Genomic DNA, 14490 nt, shown 5'->3' with positions numbered 1-14490 from the left:
AAAAGTATGCGAAAACAGCCCTGCGAAACGGAGGATGGTAAAAGATAAGACCGATGGAGCCGAAGGTGGTTTGTGAAAAGAGTTAAACTTGTTCGCAAACTGGCTTCAGCAACTCCAACCCCGCTCATACCAGCGTTTTTTGGAGCGTTGTATGCGTCTCACCATTCACATGTTCGCCGCGCACGCATACGAAGGCAACCGTGCTTCTCCAGATCGCTAACCAGCAACGATCGCTTGACCTCTCGGTTACTGTTGCGTTTGCTGGTGTGCAGAACACGTTATCGCTCTGAACTTATGCATGGTTGTGGTACGAGTTCAAAACCTTACTTTTTGTTTGTCTGTACTCGTATGCAAAATATTAAAATCACCATTTCTAAGCAAACGTTTCCGAGGGGCCTCTAGAGGATCTCTTAACCTTCTTTTTGCGAATATTGCGCTTTGTAAACATCACTTTAAAGCTGTTCGCTGCCAAGGAAAGAGTTTGCTTATTTACCCCCCCCCCTCCCCCCCCCCCCCCTCTTACTCCCTAATAAATATGTGGCAAATATACCACTTATGTATCCCATCAACTCAAGTCCTGCTCCTCCTCAGGTCTAGCAGGTTGGGGTGGAAGTTATGCTTGATTGGATAATTTTTGCCAACGCTCGATTCGCTCGCTCCGTCTGTACAGATGGCCATTCAAACATGTACATGTCAGGCAGTGTACTGAAACACGATCTTCCTCCTCCAAACATGCAATTATCAAATGACCATTTGTTACAGGCTGTGTTCAAACCATACCATACCCCTCTTACTTCGCTTTATACCTGCACTATCACATACAGTTTAGACTCGTTAACAAAACCAAAATAAAAGTGTTGACGACAAACCCAGAAGGGAAAAGAAAACGATTTTGGAGATTTAAAATGGCTATTAAATGCAACACTTTTCCACCTTTCAAATGGAAATGGATCTTAATTAAAGACGGCATTCACAAAACACACATTTTACAAACTGTTCTCCTAAGTGCCATTCATTCTTGCAATGGAATTTATAGTACGACATTGCTCATTCTAGTTATATACAGCAATTATTTTAAGATTAGGCAATTGAAAGACTTGTGATAGTATTACAAACACAAATTGCAGGGTTTTACATGTCATTTTTAAATGTCATTAATATTTTTCAGTTCTGTAACGCGCTATGTCTACATCTTTAACATCTACGTCTCGTTTCTACGTCTGCGTTTCATGTTGAACACTGGAAATGGACTGAAAAACCTTGTACTGGTGACTTAGGATTAATACATTAATTATTACATTATTTAAACAGTTCGGCTGCTAACACCAACAAGTAATATTATTTCACTGAACGCAAAAACTGTATCCGTGGTCCGCGGATAGGGTTGAGCAGATACGAAACAAAAAAAAACTCTAGCTTACATTCAAACTTCTAAAAGCACGGACACAACGATACGATAGGGCAACAAAACAACCAAGGCAATGGTCACACAAATGGCAGCGTCATCAAAAGTAAATCGTTTGCTTCGGTCAATTTTGCAAAATTGCATGAGCACAAAAAGCAGGAGCTCTTCAAAGCAAATCCAAATCAACTGCGTTTTCTTTATTCTACAACGCTCTATCTACCCCAGGTTAGCGGACGGGATAGCCAAAATGGACTACAAGAGTACGAAAAACAAATAGAGGTAACACTATTCTGCTCTTGTACAACGGGAGGTACCTTTAGTGGCATTTAAATCTTTCCTGCAAACATCGAGAAGTGTTCCATCACCCTTAATTATGCGTTCTGCAAAACGGTGATCGTGGCTTATAATAAAGGTACGTATAATAACAGGGCCAAGATTGCCAAATGGACGATCGCCATCGCGACTAGACTAACGGGAGACTACCTCAACTCCGCACGCCGCAAAAAAGGGTGATCGATGACGTGTCTTTTTTTTGGCGAAGTGTTATGCTTGCCGATCACCACAGGAAAGTCATGGCATTCTGATTTTCGACTCATTCAGTGTGACTCAACGAATGTTTCGAGAACGAATAAAACGAGTAACGTTAGGAATTTCACAACCACGCGTTAACACAACCATAATTGTTTTTCATTTAATTTCTTTATAAACTATCCAAATGTTCTACTTGCTAAACACAATTGCACATCAACATTCACGTTTTTAATGTATTTCATGCAGTGTAAAAAGATACTCAAACATCGATAACCGTTTGCAGTATTGATCAAAAAGGAGAATAATGCAGAACTTTCCCAAATTTGTCAACGCAGCCTTCGAAAACATATTTGCATAAACGAAATTGTGGAGGGATTTTTCGTGACACTAGCCAACGGATGGATTTCGTGGCGATCGAATGATGAAATACTGCCTGAATGTGCTACATATCACACCACTTTCTCTCATGTTTCATCAGCTCACGTGGCGTGTTTAGTTTTTGTTTACTTTGCATCATTGCCCCACCCTATTATCCACAATTAAAATCCTTTAAAACGCTTGTATAAACCATCTTGACCAACTTATGTTGATCTCAAAAACAAAAAAAGAAGGAAAAATCTTCGAGGGCAGAAAAAAAACAAGCCACAAACAACTAACTACGAAACGTGTTCACCGAAATTCGATTCATGCTACCGGTATTGCGGATAACCCCTCAAACATCTTGGGTGAGGAACGGAACGCATGATAGCGCCATGCGATCGTTTTTATTCATATATAACCTCCCCGCCCTGTGAGTGTAAAGAAGGCTACCCTAGGAGACACCCGCCACAAAAAAAAGGGAAGTCGCGAGCACAAAACTTACAAGCCTGGTCTCCTGCAGTACCAGGCACGATCGTACGTCAGTCGGCATTTTCAAACCACCGCACGGCCTACTTTGCTATGCTGTGGCAGACGAATAGGACACGGATCTACGCATGATTATGTGTCATGATTTTTTCACCGTTTTTTTCTCCTCTCTCTCTCTCTCTCTCTCTCTCTCTCTCTCTCTCTCTCTCTCTTCTTCCTTGCTGGCTATCCCACTGGCACGCATTTTTAGAACAGAAGCTTCGGGGGTCGATAAAGACCGAGCGTCGGTTTCACGGCAGTGCTGCCAATATCAACTCTCCATCGGTGTTGGACCGTTCGCGTTCGATCGCGACGAAACCGGTCCTCCGCGCAAAGAGTAGCCAATCCAAGCCACACCGTGATCGCGATCTCCCAGGTAAACTTAAGCGTGGGAAACGAACGTGAACGCAAGAAGCTCCAACCACCCTCCCCACAGACTCCCCTCGCCCCATCCCCTTCCCTTCCCTTCCCTATCCAACCCTTCCGCCGTTCCCTAACCATTTACGACACATGGGAAAGCTAAGGAATTCCACGCATACGCGTGCAAAGGAAAGCCCACTGGAAGGCACTCAGTCACTCACGGACGTACGCAACAGCACGCCACTGCGCACGGGGGCAAGCACCCGTCTCGCTCGAACACACGTGGTCTTCGGCGGGAGTTGGCTCGTTTAAGGGACGGTATGTGTGTGCGTGTGCGTGTGTATGTGCAAGCGTTACCACTACAAGCACGGTAGACGCGCGTCCCCTCGTCGAGAAGCGGTCGCTTCCACGACGAACTTTTCAGCACGCTGCATTCAATTCCAACGAGTCCGCCATCCAGTGTGGAATGGATTTCGCTGCCCCGGTTCGAACATGATCAAGTAGTGGAGATCACAGCTCAGTTTTTGTGTGTCTACTGCCGCTGCCATTAGCGCCGACTGCTGCTTTCGCGCCCGCGATCGTGTGCCTGCGTTCGCGTTTGTGTGCCTGTATGTGTACTCGTTCGTGTGTGTAATGCGTGGTGTGGTGTGCCCGTGAGTGTGTGAGAGCGTGCGTTTATGTGATCTCCGAAGATCCGCGCTAGTCCGCTTTGTTGTTTTTTTTTTCTTCTACGATCTTCGCACCCGCGAGAAGCCACGAAAGGCCGCGGAATCTGTTACTGAAGTGAAACTGTTCAGCATATTAAATCTCGTCGTGTACACAATTTCTTTTTTTGTTTGTCACCGCCGTCGCCAGTGTCGTCGCTTGTGCATTAGAAGTAGGTAAACGTTCGGTGCCGTCAAGCGTATCCGTGCCACATCTGTCTTTCTGTCTGTCTGCTGCCTATGCATCTTGCAACGAATTTTTCTCTCGCATTTCAATGTTCCTCTGTGCGGGGTGGTTCTCCCTCCAACAGCATCGTATGAGTCTGCATAGAACAAGCAAACACAACACGCATCGGGGAGGGAAAAATAACATAAATTCGCGCACATGTGCTTCCAGTTGATTAACAAAAAAAACACGAGAAGACAGTCATACCAAAAAAAAACCCACATAAACAACCAGTTAGTGCATCATCATCACTGTGTTCTCGTCGCAGAAAACCCCCAAAGCTGTGTGGTATAAAGTGTAACCAACTTGTAGTGTTGTAAGTGCTATTTTAAACGAAGAAGCGTTTATCATTTTAACGGTACCGGAACAGCAAGTGAACTGGAAAGCAAAACAACGCCAACAACAGCATTCTGGCTTTTTGGAGGTCACTTGAACTTCATTTTCGTCGAATTGCTCATTCCATGCTCTACCGACAGTACACCCTCCCGATGTTAATTTGTGATACGTCTTATTGTTAACAATATATCAAATAAGCGATAAGTTACTAAGTAAAGACCCAGAGCTGGGATGATGTTGCGGTGCTCCCTAAAAAAAATACACCTTCACAGAAGTATGTTTCATGAATGATGTTCCAAAGGTACATCAGTGAACGAGCGAGCCAGTGTTTGATAGTGCGACTGTATTTGAAAGCTATAACTACATCGACAACCTCCTAGAAGACTAGGCATGCATGCAGCTGGTAACCAAAAAGTAAATAAGATACCGGCGTGCCAACGAGCACATCCGGTTCTTCGTCAGCGAGCAAACAAAAATGTAGAACTGACGAAACAGGCAATGGAACAGGGATGGAGAATAAATATGCCGTCAAGACTATTTCAGGTCAATTACCAACAATTTTCTGTTACTGCGGACAAAATTTACACTCTCAACAATGCGGTGCGTCCATCCAGTGCAAGACACTTCAACACAACATAATGGACAGCAAGATTTCTGCGCGAGACATTCGGAGTATTGTGATATTGTTTCACAGTTTACCTGCCCCGCAAAAGACAACGCATTTCTAGCTGCTTCTTGCCATTGAAGCATACATTTTACCAATACACGAATGCGCTCGTAAACATGAACTCTGTTAGGGGAAGCTATGCCTAAACAACCAGGACGCGTCACGGCACGACCCTCCGAAAAATGTACCCTTCATTACAAACCAAAAGTAGACACACAGACACGCACACATACAGCACAGACATCTAATGTACAAGGACGATTCTGAGCTGGTCCGAAATTCAAAGGACCTAAACGAAGAGTGAAGCGAGTGTACCTACATCAGAGCACGATACCGATGCGATGGCGTTGGTTACACACGCTCACCATAAAATGCCGCTTGTAGGTTTCGTTGATTTTTCGACCAAAATTCGAAGGGTAGAATGGTTTTTGTATTGCCAGAAGAGTGTAATGACCAGGAAGCGCCACGCGTGCGTTGATGTGTTGACTCGTTTCATTGACTATTAACAAGCGCAGAGACTACAACGCCAACGATGATGCAATACTGCAAGAACATTAGTTAACAAATCCGTGCAGTGAGTTCTCTACAACAGCTGCAATATTGCAAAATACTGGAAACATCTTAACGCATATTGAAAGGTTCATAAATGGTAATTATATAGCGATGCAGCGAGATGCACTGCAGTGTAATTGTGTGCTCAATTTGTTTCCTTCGAGCGGAATGCTGAGGTTAATTTCTGTGGGTCAAACATTGGCTGGCTACCCTGATAGTTTGTCCCTTAAAACCTAACACATATCCCAACAATGTGTGGGTACACGACTGCAGCAGTAGCAAGCTGCAAGAAACATGCATCTTTTCTGCTGGTGATAAATACGGCGACAATGATAATCCTATGAGTATTTATGAACATTGTACGTTAAAAATAGTTTACTTCACTCATTGCAGGGACATGAAGTTTGTCACGTACAAAACAGGCATTCGTCTTGTTGCTATTTATTTGATATAAGGCTCTACGCCCCTATCTCGCTGGTGTAAGCCAACAGCCAACATTATTCATTTTTTTTTTCGTTCGTCTGTGGCTATAATGAACCTGCGTACGGTAACACTGGTTGATTTATCTTGTTGCCTGCTGTCAATACGCAAATGACACTTTCTAGCTAACTAGCACAGCAACACGCAAGCACTGCTGGTTTGCACTTTTCATCACAAATAGGGCTCTTTTTTTTTTAATTACACACCGTTTCTAGCACTATCACACACCAACTCACCCAGTTATTTACGGTTGATTAACGGGCAAGAAGTGGAGCAATTATCACGGGCAAGATTCCTCCAGCAACCCGCTTGGTTTTAGCTTTCAACAAGCATAAACCCAAAGCAAATGCAAGCGCCGCTTTAAACAGCACACGCCAGGCGCATAATTGACTATGTCGTTGACTCGCGAAAAGGTGTCACTGAAGTAAAAAAATACTGCTGATTTTCATTTTCACACATGCCGCAGCTAGCTAATACTTATGCCATGCTTTTTGCGTTGGACTCAAGGGCTCAGTTAGCTATAGGGATTTTCATTTTATGGACATTAGTCTGCATCAACAACTATACAAGTTTTGTTTCCTTGCTTTTGAAAATAAAATGTAAAACAATTTCATATTTTCTCTTCTTGTTTATGATTAACGCGTACTTTCACAAGTCAAACCAGCAGACGAATAGGACGAATTGACTTTTTAAGCAATTATCATTAAAAATTATATTCCGCAGCAAAGATTCTCTTCGCATCAAATATCATCTTAAGATTATCTACTGCTTCGAGATCATGTGACTAGCGCACAGCATTGAGTATCGCTCTTAGTCCATCATCTGGAGCCGTTCTCGTTGTAGTTGTCGTTGACTCTCTGTAACTCTCTGCAGTGGTCGACCCTGTAGACATGATTGTAGCAAAGGACTGCATGCTTTCAAACCACCAAACGAGTTTGTCGTTTAACAACTCTTTGTGCATTACGCCCAACGACACGGCCTCTGCCAGTGACTAAACCGCATAAAAATGCGTCGAGAAAATTGATTTGCTAGTCTGCACGATCATTGCTTTTATGCACACATAAAGCAGACAAAACCCGTTGCGTCAAATTCAGTACCTTCGCTAGAACTAAACTGATTCATCACAAGAAGAAAGAGTTGGAACTTTGATCTTTTGCTGCTGATTGTGCGGCTACTATTCCGGTTTTATGCGCAGAAGATCGCGGGATGCATTCGCTCAAAAGCAGCACCATAGACGACGTATCGGCATGGCAACAAAGAACACTGCGCTCTTCCCGTGTTGCGTTCCCTGCGCTTCTGCTTCTCTCCTTCAACCCCAACATACCGCACCATCCGGGAGTGTCTTTCAAGCCCAGCACCCAGGAACGGAATGCGATGGAAGGAGTCGCAAACACAAACAGCAGAAATGATTTATCGTTACAGCAGCGCCGTGTGTTCGAATGCGGCTTCTCAATTCCGTTCAGATATGATGTCGAACGAACGAAAAATGCCGCAGCATTGGTAACGTAGGCAGGAACGATCGATAAATGAACGAACAAAGAGAAAGAACGAAAGTATCAATAGGGAAGGTAAGGAACGGGGGAAAAGAAAACATAAGACATACCGAGCGAAGGTAAAGTTCTTCCTTTCGACGGTAACAGCAACGAAGAAGCACTGCAGTGTGGGGTCGACGGACGCCATATTGTCATGTTTTACGATCGAGAGCTCGTGTTGGATGAGAATAAATTTGAGTCATCTAACATTAAACAGCGGAAAAGGAACAGCGGTCGTAATGGTCCTATTTATATTAAACATATCCATCGCTGTAACTTTGTTTGCGCAACTGCAAAACGTTCCATGCCCTTCATGGCTAATCGGGCCAAGTACTACCGTCAACCCTGCGACGTTTTCTCGTCCTGCTGGTTTTCTCGTCAAATGCAACAAGAATCGTCCATCTGACTGTAAAGATGGGGTCGTCTAAAACACAATACTACAAACTGTTACGGATTCCTCTTATCGGCACGATAGTATCTTCTTAACATTACAAACGTCCAGCAGAAAGGAATGTCTCCATTCGTAGCAGGAGAAACAATGGTTCTTTCTTCAGAAAACCCAATCGAATTCTGCTTATCAGTAAAGTTATTATCAAAACTCAACAACAACCATTTCCCGACCCAACTCGAAACGGAAATTTCCATTTCCTGTATCCACAATGCCACTCTGAGTACATAGGCTACGTTACAGATCCTAAATTTCTTCACTTTACTGGTGTTATTCCCCATTTTAGTATGTTGCACTCCGTTTACCCTTGCCCTTGGATGTGGAGTGAACAAAACACTCCATTCGTTCTCGTCAGTGTTTCTTACCTCAGCTAAATTAACTCCGCATGTATATGTATCGTTACCGACTAATTAACGATGACACCAATGGGAACAAAAAAACCCTGATAAGCGCTTCATTCATCGCGACCAGCGATCATGTTTCTCATTGCGCGGTTCAAAACAATAGCGAAAAATAGCGCAAATTTATTACATGCTGAATAGCAACCACGTGCTTGAAAGGGGTCCAGGTCTACAACATCACATTCGGGCGCGTCCGTTTTGCGCTACTCCGTAAATAGTGTCATGTGTCGCCGGACATGTAAAGCTGCGCTGAGTGATCTACAACATCACGCGGAAAGCAATCGCAAGGGTCAGCTTTTGTTTGCTGCTTCTCTTTCACGCACATCCGTTCCAGGACGCGACGCGTACAGTAAAATACGTGCCACATAATCGTGAGAGCCTCATTATCAACACAAACGGTCTCAACAACAAGGGAAAAAGTGTTGTGTTCGATTTCGCAAAAACGAGAGCACCTCAAAGTGTGGAGTGGCAGCTCATCCACATTTTGGCTCTTCAAAAGATCCGAAAAGTGATCGTGACTTCACGGTGATAGCTGTTTCCAACGCAACGCACGCTGTTTTTGTTGTTGTTTGTTGCTGAAATACTTTTGTGTGTCGTCGCGCATGTGTGTAGTACGTTGCGCAATGTTTATGTGCTATTCAAATTTGAGCGGAGGAACGTACGGCAAGCTAAATGGGAAACAAATATTTGGCCAACTACTCTAGCCATCTTTGGGAGAGTGGTGCTTTTCAATTTAAACACTAAAATGTTGCCATATTGATAGTGCCACAGGCCAAGAAGAATGCCAAATGTTTGTTGCAAACATATAGTGGAACGTAAACAGAGAACTTTAATTCGTTCGTTTAACGAAAAGCCAATTGGAAGAATCGAATAAAGGTCTTGCAACAGCAACAACAACAACGGCAACGGATGCGATTCGCCTGTCGTTATTGTCAATACGAGTTTTGCACTTGATACACACATTTGCATTATTTCTTATTAAACATTCAGTAAAACCAGATCGATCATGATGGTAGATATACTTGATCTGGTTGGCTGAATGAATACTTGGCTAGCATGATATGTTTCTCGCCTACTCGTCTCCAACACACAAACCCCCTGGAAATGCAATTGTGCAAGTGCAGATCGGTTCATTGTTTTTGCATTTTTGATATCGCAACTTTAAGTTTAAAACCACAACGACAACCACAAATGTGCCGAGCCCATAGCAAAACCCCGTTGGACCAGTATTAATATGCAATACGAAACGAACGTTACTCCCCCAGGGTGTTCGTACGGCAACAGTCAGGTGTGCTGTGTTCAGCAGCCCTACACAACAAAGTGAAGTGTCACGATGACACTTGACAGAGGTAAGCGTCCACGATCGTATGGACCCAGCTGCCAAACGCAATTACCCGTGATTCCACGTGCGTTTCTGTGTGCGGCCGGGGGATTGAATTGGATTAGGGTAGAACTGCATTCAACCTTGGCTGATGGATTGATCTGATGAAACAATGAATTTGACATTGAAGGTGCCGCTGCATTTTGCGCTGTCAGTCAGTTAGATCTAGCGCAAGCCGCATGAAAAAAAAAAGCACACACACTAATCCTAGCACAATCAACCGATCGTTTGTCCGCCCATGTAAAAACCGCCCAGCGGGAACTAATATGTAATGATGCATTCTAACAGCAGCCGTCGGACAGGCAGATGTGGTCGCGATCGCAATAAGGCACAAGCAGATGCAGATTTTCCACAACCGTAGCACATAGCAGGTTCTAATTATGTCTGATTAATTACGTCTATTTACAGCTGTTTTAAATCAACATTGGTCGATTCTTTCGCATCCAGCCCTAAAGGGACACTAGCGGATCAACCATGGCTGTGTTTGGACTCGTCTCAGCCGTGGCTGGGTTCGTGAAGGTGCGATATCTGCAGGATAAAGCCATCATTGATAACATTGTGTTCCGGTGTCACTATCGCATAACTAGTGCGATCCTATTCGCATGCTGTATTATCGTAACTGCTAACAATTTGATTGGCGATCCGATAACCTGTATAAACGACGGAGCCGTACCCGTGCACGTGATTAACACCTACTGCTGGATCACATACACGTTCACATTGCCCGGGCAGCATGGACGTAGGTTGGGCACGGAAGTGGCCCACTCGGGACTGGGCAACGACAACCAGGAACGGACGTACCACAGTTACTACCAGTGGGTGCCGTTCATGCTGTTCTTCCAGGGCTTGCTGTTCTATGTGCCACACTGGATTTGGAAAAATTGGGAGGAGGGTCGCATGCGTATGATCACCGAAGGCATGCGTGGAGTTTCAACCGCAAGTCCTGTGGAACGCAAGGCGCGTCATGATCGTTTAGCGCAATATTTGTACGACAGTGCCAACACGCATAACACATATTCGTTCGGATATTTCTTCTGCGAGGCACTCAATTTTATCAATGTGGTATGTAAAGCACTGTTGAAACCAAGAAGCTTCTTTTACCGATTAGATGCATAATGACATTAAATTCCTTACAGGTGGGCAACATATTCTTTGTGGACAAATTTTTGGGCGGTGCTTTCTTAACCTACGGATCAGATGTGCTAAGGTTCTCTAATATGAACCAAGAAAATCGTTCTGACCCTATGATCGAGGTGAGTTGTTGATTATAATAAAGCAAAGATTCGCATTATTTCAATCATAATATGTTTCATTCCACAGATATTCCCAAGAGTAACTAAGTGCACGTTCCACAAATATGGTTCCTCCGGTAGCATTCAGAAGCATGATGCACTCTGCGTGCTGGCACTCAACATTTTGAATGAAAAGATTTACATTTTTCTGTGGTGAGTACATCAAGGCAATTGATAGTGATCACATTAATCAACCATCATAATTATTTGTTTTCTGCGCCATCTTCTCGAACGTAGGTTCTGGTTCATCATTCTTGCGGTTGCCTCCGGTTTGGCGATCGTCTACTCTGCGGCCATCGTCATGATGCCGACGTCGCGAGAAGCCGTTCTGAGACGTCGCTTCCGCAAAGCAGATCCCGCAGACGTATGCAATCTTATTCGCCGTGTGCAGATCGGTGATTTCCTCATGATTCATCTGCTTGGCCAAAATCTCAATGTTACCTCGTACGGCGAGATGCTGCACTCTTTTATCAACATGCTCGACGAGGGTCGACCAATCTCGGGCGACACACCTTCGGCACCATCGACACTCGAAATGGCTCCCATGTATCCGGCGATCGAGAAATACGGTAAAGAAACTGAAACATAACCTCATTTGCCATCCTGCCCAGCACAGTTTGTGTTCAGGCTTCGATGGTGGACTTCTGCCGCAGAATACTAGCACCGTATTACAAACACACCTATCTAGATCTTTGTTTTGGACCTCTCCTTTCTCCAATTTCCATCATGCAACCTTAGTCTAGCTGTTAAGTAGAACTACTCTATGGTTGAGTATTAAATTATCACAGATACGCACTCATACATAGACTCCCTCTTAAAACAACATACACCTAGATCAATTCGATGGAATGACAATGCATGAGTAGAAAGTAGACGAACCATATCTGGTGTCACCAACCGTGCGTCAGAGAATGTTCCAGTCCAAAATTGTTATAATTCTCCTTATTTATCACACATTTATTTCCACTTTTTGGACCACCTTTACCACACGCGATCAACGGTACTATCATCGGGAAATCGGAAAATTGATGCTGTCTTTAATATTATCGATACTCAACAACACAATATAAAACAGACAAGGAAAAGGAGGTATTACATCAGGACTACGAAGCTTAAATAGTGTCTGCCTCCAGTAGTGCGTGAGAAAAACGTGACCAGAAAGTTACGCTAGAACTACGTACGTATGACAAGTAAGATTCTGCTGAACTCTGCAACGGTGTGAACGAAGATGTTGTAGTTTAAGGAAACAAAAAACATTCAAGCTGCTTCTCAATTTTAAATTTTAAAGTAATCATCCTAAAAACAACGTAAGATTAAACTAAGCTGTGGGAAGTATCATTGCTGACGTTGTTTTGGCAAGGTTTGCCAGATGTATTAAAAAGTAATGGATAAATGGCGCAATTAAACGCATATTTTAATGGTTTACATTAGAATTGTGAAGAGTTCCCGACAGTAGAAAATTTCTCCTTCCAATAGATAATGTAGTGGAACAAGCAACAGAAGACTGTCATGTGGTGTACTATGTGTTTAATGTTTTATTATTATCCTTTAGCTCGGCGCAAGGCTAACCTTTATTTTATCAATCATTTTAAATAAATTTTTGAGCAACGTCCAAATTATAGCATTTTTTGCGATTGTAAGAAATAAAGCGGAATACTAAAAACAATGCAAAATGAATCTCTCGTTTTCGGCAAGCTTCAGCCAAGCATATCGATCGCAGAACGAATGTTACTCAACAAGAAATTGTTCAATAAATTAATCATACATTCAATGCCATAGAAAAGCAAATCCTATACGCATACTGTAAGCATAAAAGACCACCTGAGCAATTATGAAACAGCATTCACAGTAGAGACTAATATTACGTACAGATGTAAGAATATTCGAAATTCAACACCCATCACTTTAAACATAAGAAATTTGACCGTCATGGTGTACACTCAAAACATAGATTTTAGACACATTTTATCTCATTAAACACGTGAACAAACTGCCTTACGATAAACATAAGCGTTGTTTAAAATTTGCTACAATTGTAGATCCTCAGATCATGTGAAGCTTACTGAATACGCAGGCAGTGAGAGTAAGCAGTTCACTTCCATAGACTTCAGTATTTCGTACTCAGATAAACCAACGCCATTCAAAACAAGACGGAGACTTTAAAAAAAAAATCCCTTTTTCTCTTAATTAGTGCATCATTATCCTTCTCGTAGCTACGAGGCGGTTTCGAATTAATACGACTCATTCAGTAAGTTTGGTTAGGAACGATGTGTTACATTCCGTACTGCTAGTGTACCTTCCGTCAAGGGAAAGGAAAAGAAAAACAGGAAAACGAACTCCTCGTCAGAAAAATTTGGACACTGTTACGGCAGCATCATTAAAAATACCTTTAGGATCCTTTAGATAGATACATCAGTCAAAAGTACACCCATTTCTGTAGCGAAAACGAAACATTTTAGTTTAGCATATGGTCGCTAATGCAATGAAAAAACGGAAGCAATAACCTACGAGTAGAAAACTTTGGCAAGAAATGTATACATTATATGCTTGCCCATCGATCATCGCTTGAACAAATCATCGACTTCAGCGAAGATGTTATGATATGTCCATACACAGGGTCAAAAACGAACGTGAAGTAGGAACGATCAAGAATGAGCGCAAACAATTTTGCATACTCTAATTGTGATTACATTGATAAAAATAAGAGAAAAAACTAATAAAGCTTATCTAGGTTTTGAATACATTTTTAACTATAGTTTTCATTTCTTGTATATTTCATATTTACTGGTTTCACTAGATCAGCATGAGAAATAGCCGTTAGGCCCAGTTTTGTATTGATAGTGGATCCAGTCGTCACACGACTGGTTCAAAATCCCGACCAATACCCCAGTAGCAAGGTCTGACTATCCGGCTATGTGGAAAAATATGTCTTGTAAGCCAGAAATGCGGGGCAAGAAGAATAAATCGTAATACTCAAAAGATTTGAGCTATATAATGTTCTTTAACATGTTATCGTTGATGTATAACTATTTACATGTTAGTTGGCTCTATAATAGAATTTAGTTGTCGATCTTAACCGACGCTTGGACGCGAAATGGAAGATTGAATTAACCCAAATAATGTTAAATATGAATATCATTTTTATCATCACGAGTGTCGATGACTTTTCGACATGATAGAATCTGCACATAATATTTGTTAAAGTTAAAAAAAAACTTTTTTATGGCTATTTTACTATTTTACTCAATGCACAAAAATACAAAACAACAGTACAGTCGATACCCGTGATA

The 14490-nt window shown here is 42.6% G+C and overlaps 2 protein-coding genes across 5 annotated transcripts in view; one reads left to right on the top strand and one right to left on the bottom strand.

Moving 5' to 3' along the window:
* Positions 1-14490, bottom strand: part of LOC128297712 (dedicator of cytokinesis protein 3) — a 50072-nt gene that overhangs the window by 29282 nt on the left and 6300 nt on the right. The window lies entirely within an intron of this gene.
* Positions 3747-13936, top strand: LOC128297715 (innexin inx3). 3 transcript variants are annotated; one of them, XM_053033404.1, is made up of 6 exons: positions 3747-4058; positions 10317-10970; positions 11045-11161; positions 11229-11353; positions 11438-11769; positions 12276-13936. In XM_053033404.1, exons 2-6 carry the CDS (start codon positions 10383-10385, stop codon positions 12314-12316), a joined length of 1203 nt encoding a protein of 400 aa, XP_052889364.1. In that variant the 5' UTR covers positions 3747-4058; positions 10317-10382; the 3' UTR covers positions 12317-13936. The 3 variants fall into 3 exon arrangements, with proteins under 3 accessions (XP_052889364.1, XP_052889366.1, XP_052889365.1); XM_053033405.1 differs by lacking the exon at positions 3747-4058 and adding an exon at positions 9765-9876; XM_053033406.1 differs by having other exon boundaries at positions 11438-13936.

The sequence above is a fragment of the Anopheles moucheti genome, chromosome 2 (assembly GCF_943734755.1).
Source record: "Anopheles moucheti chromosome 2, idAnoMoucSN_F20_07, whole genome shotgun sequence".
NCBI classification, from domain to species: Eukaryota; Metazoa; Arthropoda; class Insecta; order Diptera; family Culicidae; genus Anopheles; species Anopheles moucheti.
Note: the sequence above shows the minus strand (reverse complement) of the source record. Positions and strands in the feature narration are given on the sequence as shown.

Bases quoted from the DNA above. Each gene is read 5' to 3' on its own strand.
- LOC128297715 (XM_053033404.1), top strand. From the start codon at position 10,383: ATGGCTGTGTTTGGACTCGTCTCAGCCGTGGCTGGGTTCGTGAAGGTG. The intron at 10,971-11,044 runs GTATGTAAAGCA...AATTCCTTACAG, and splicing joins CACTCAATTTTATCAATGTG to GTGGGCAACATATTCTTTGT. The intron at 11,354-11,437 runs GTGAGTACATCA...TCTCGAACGTAG, and splicing joins AAGATTTACATTTTTCTGTG to GTTCTGGTTCATCATTCTTG.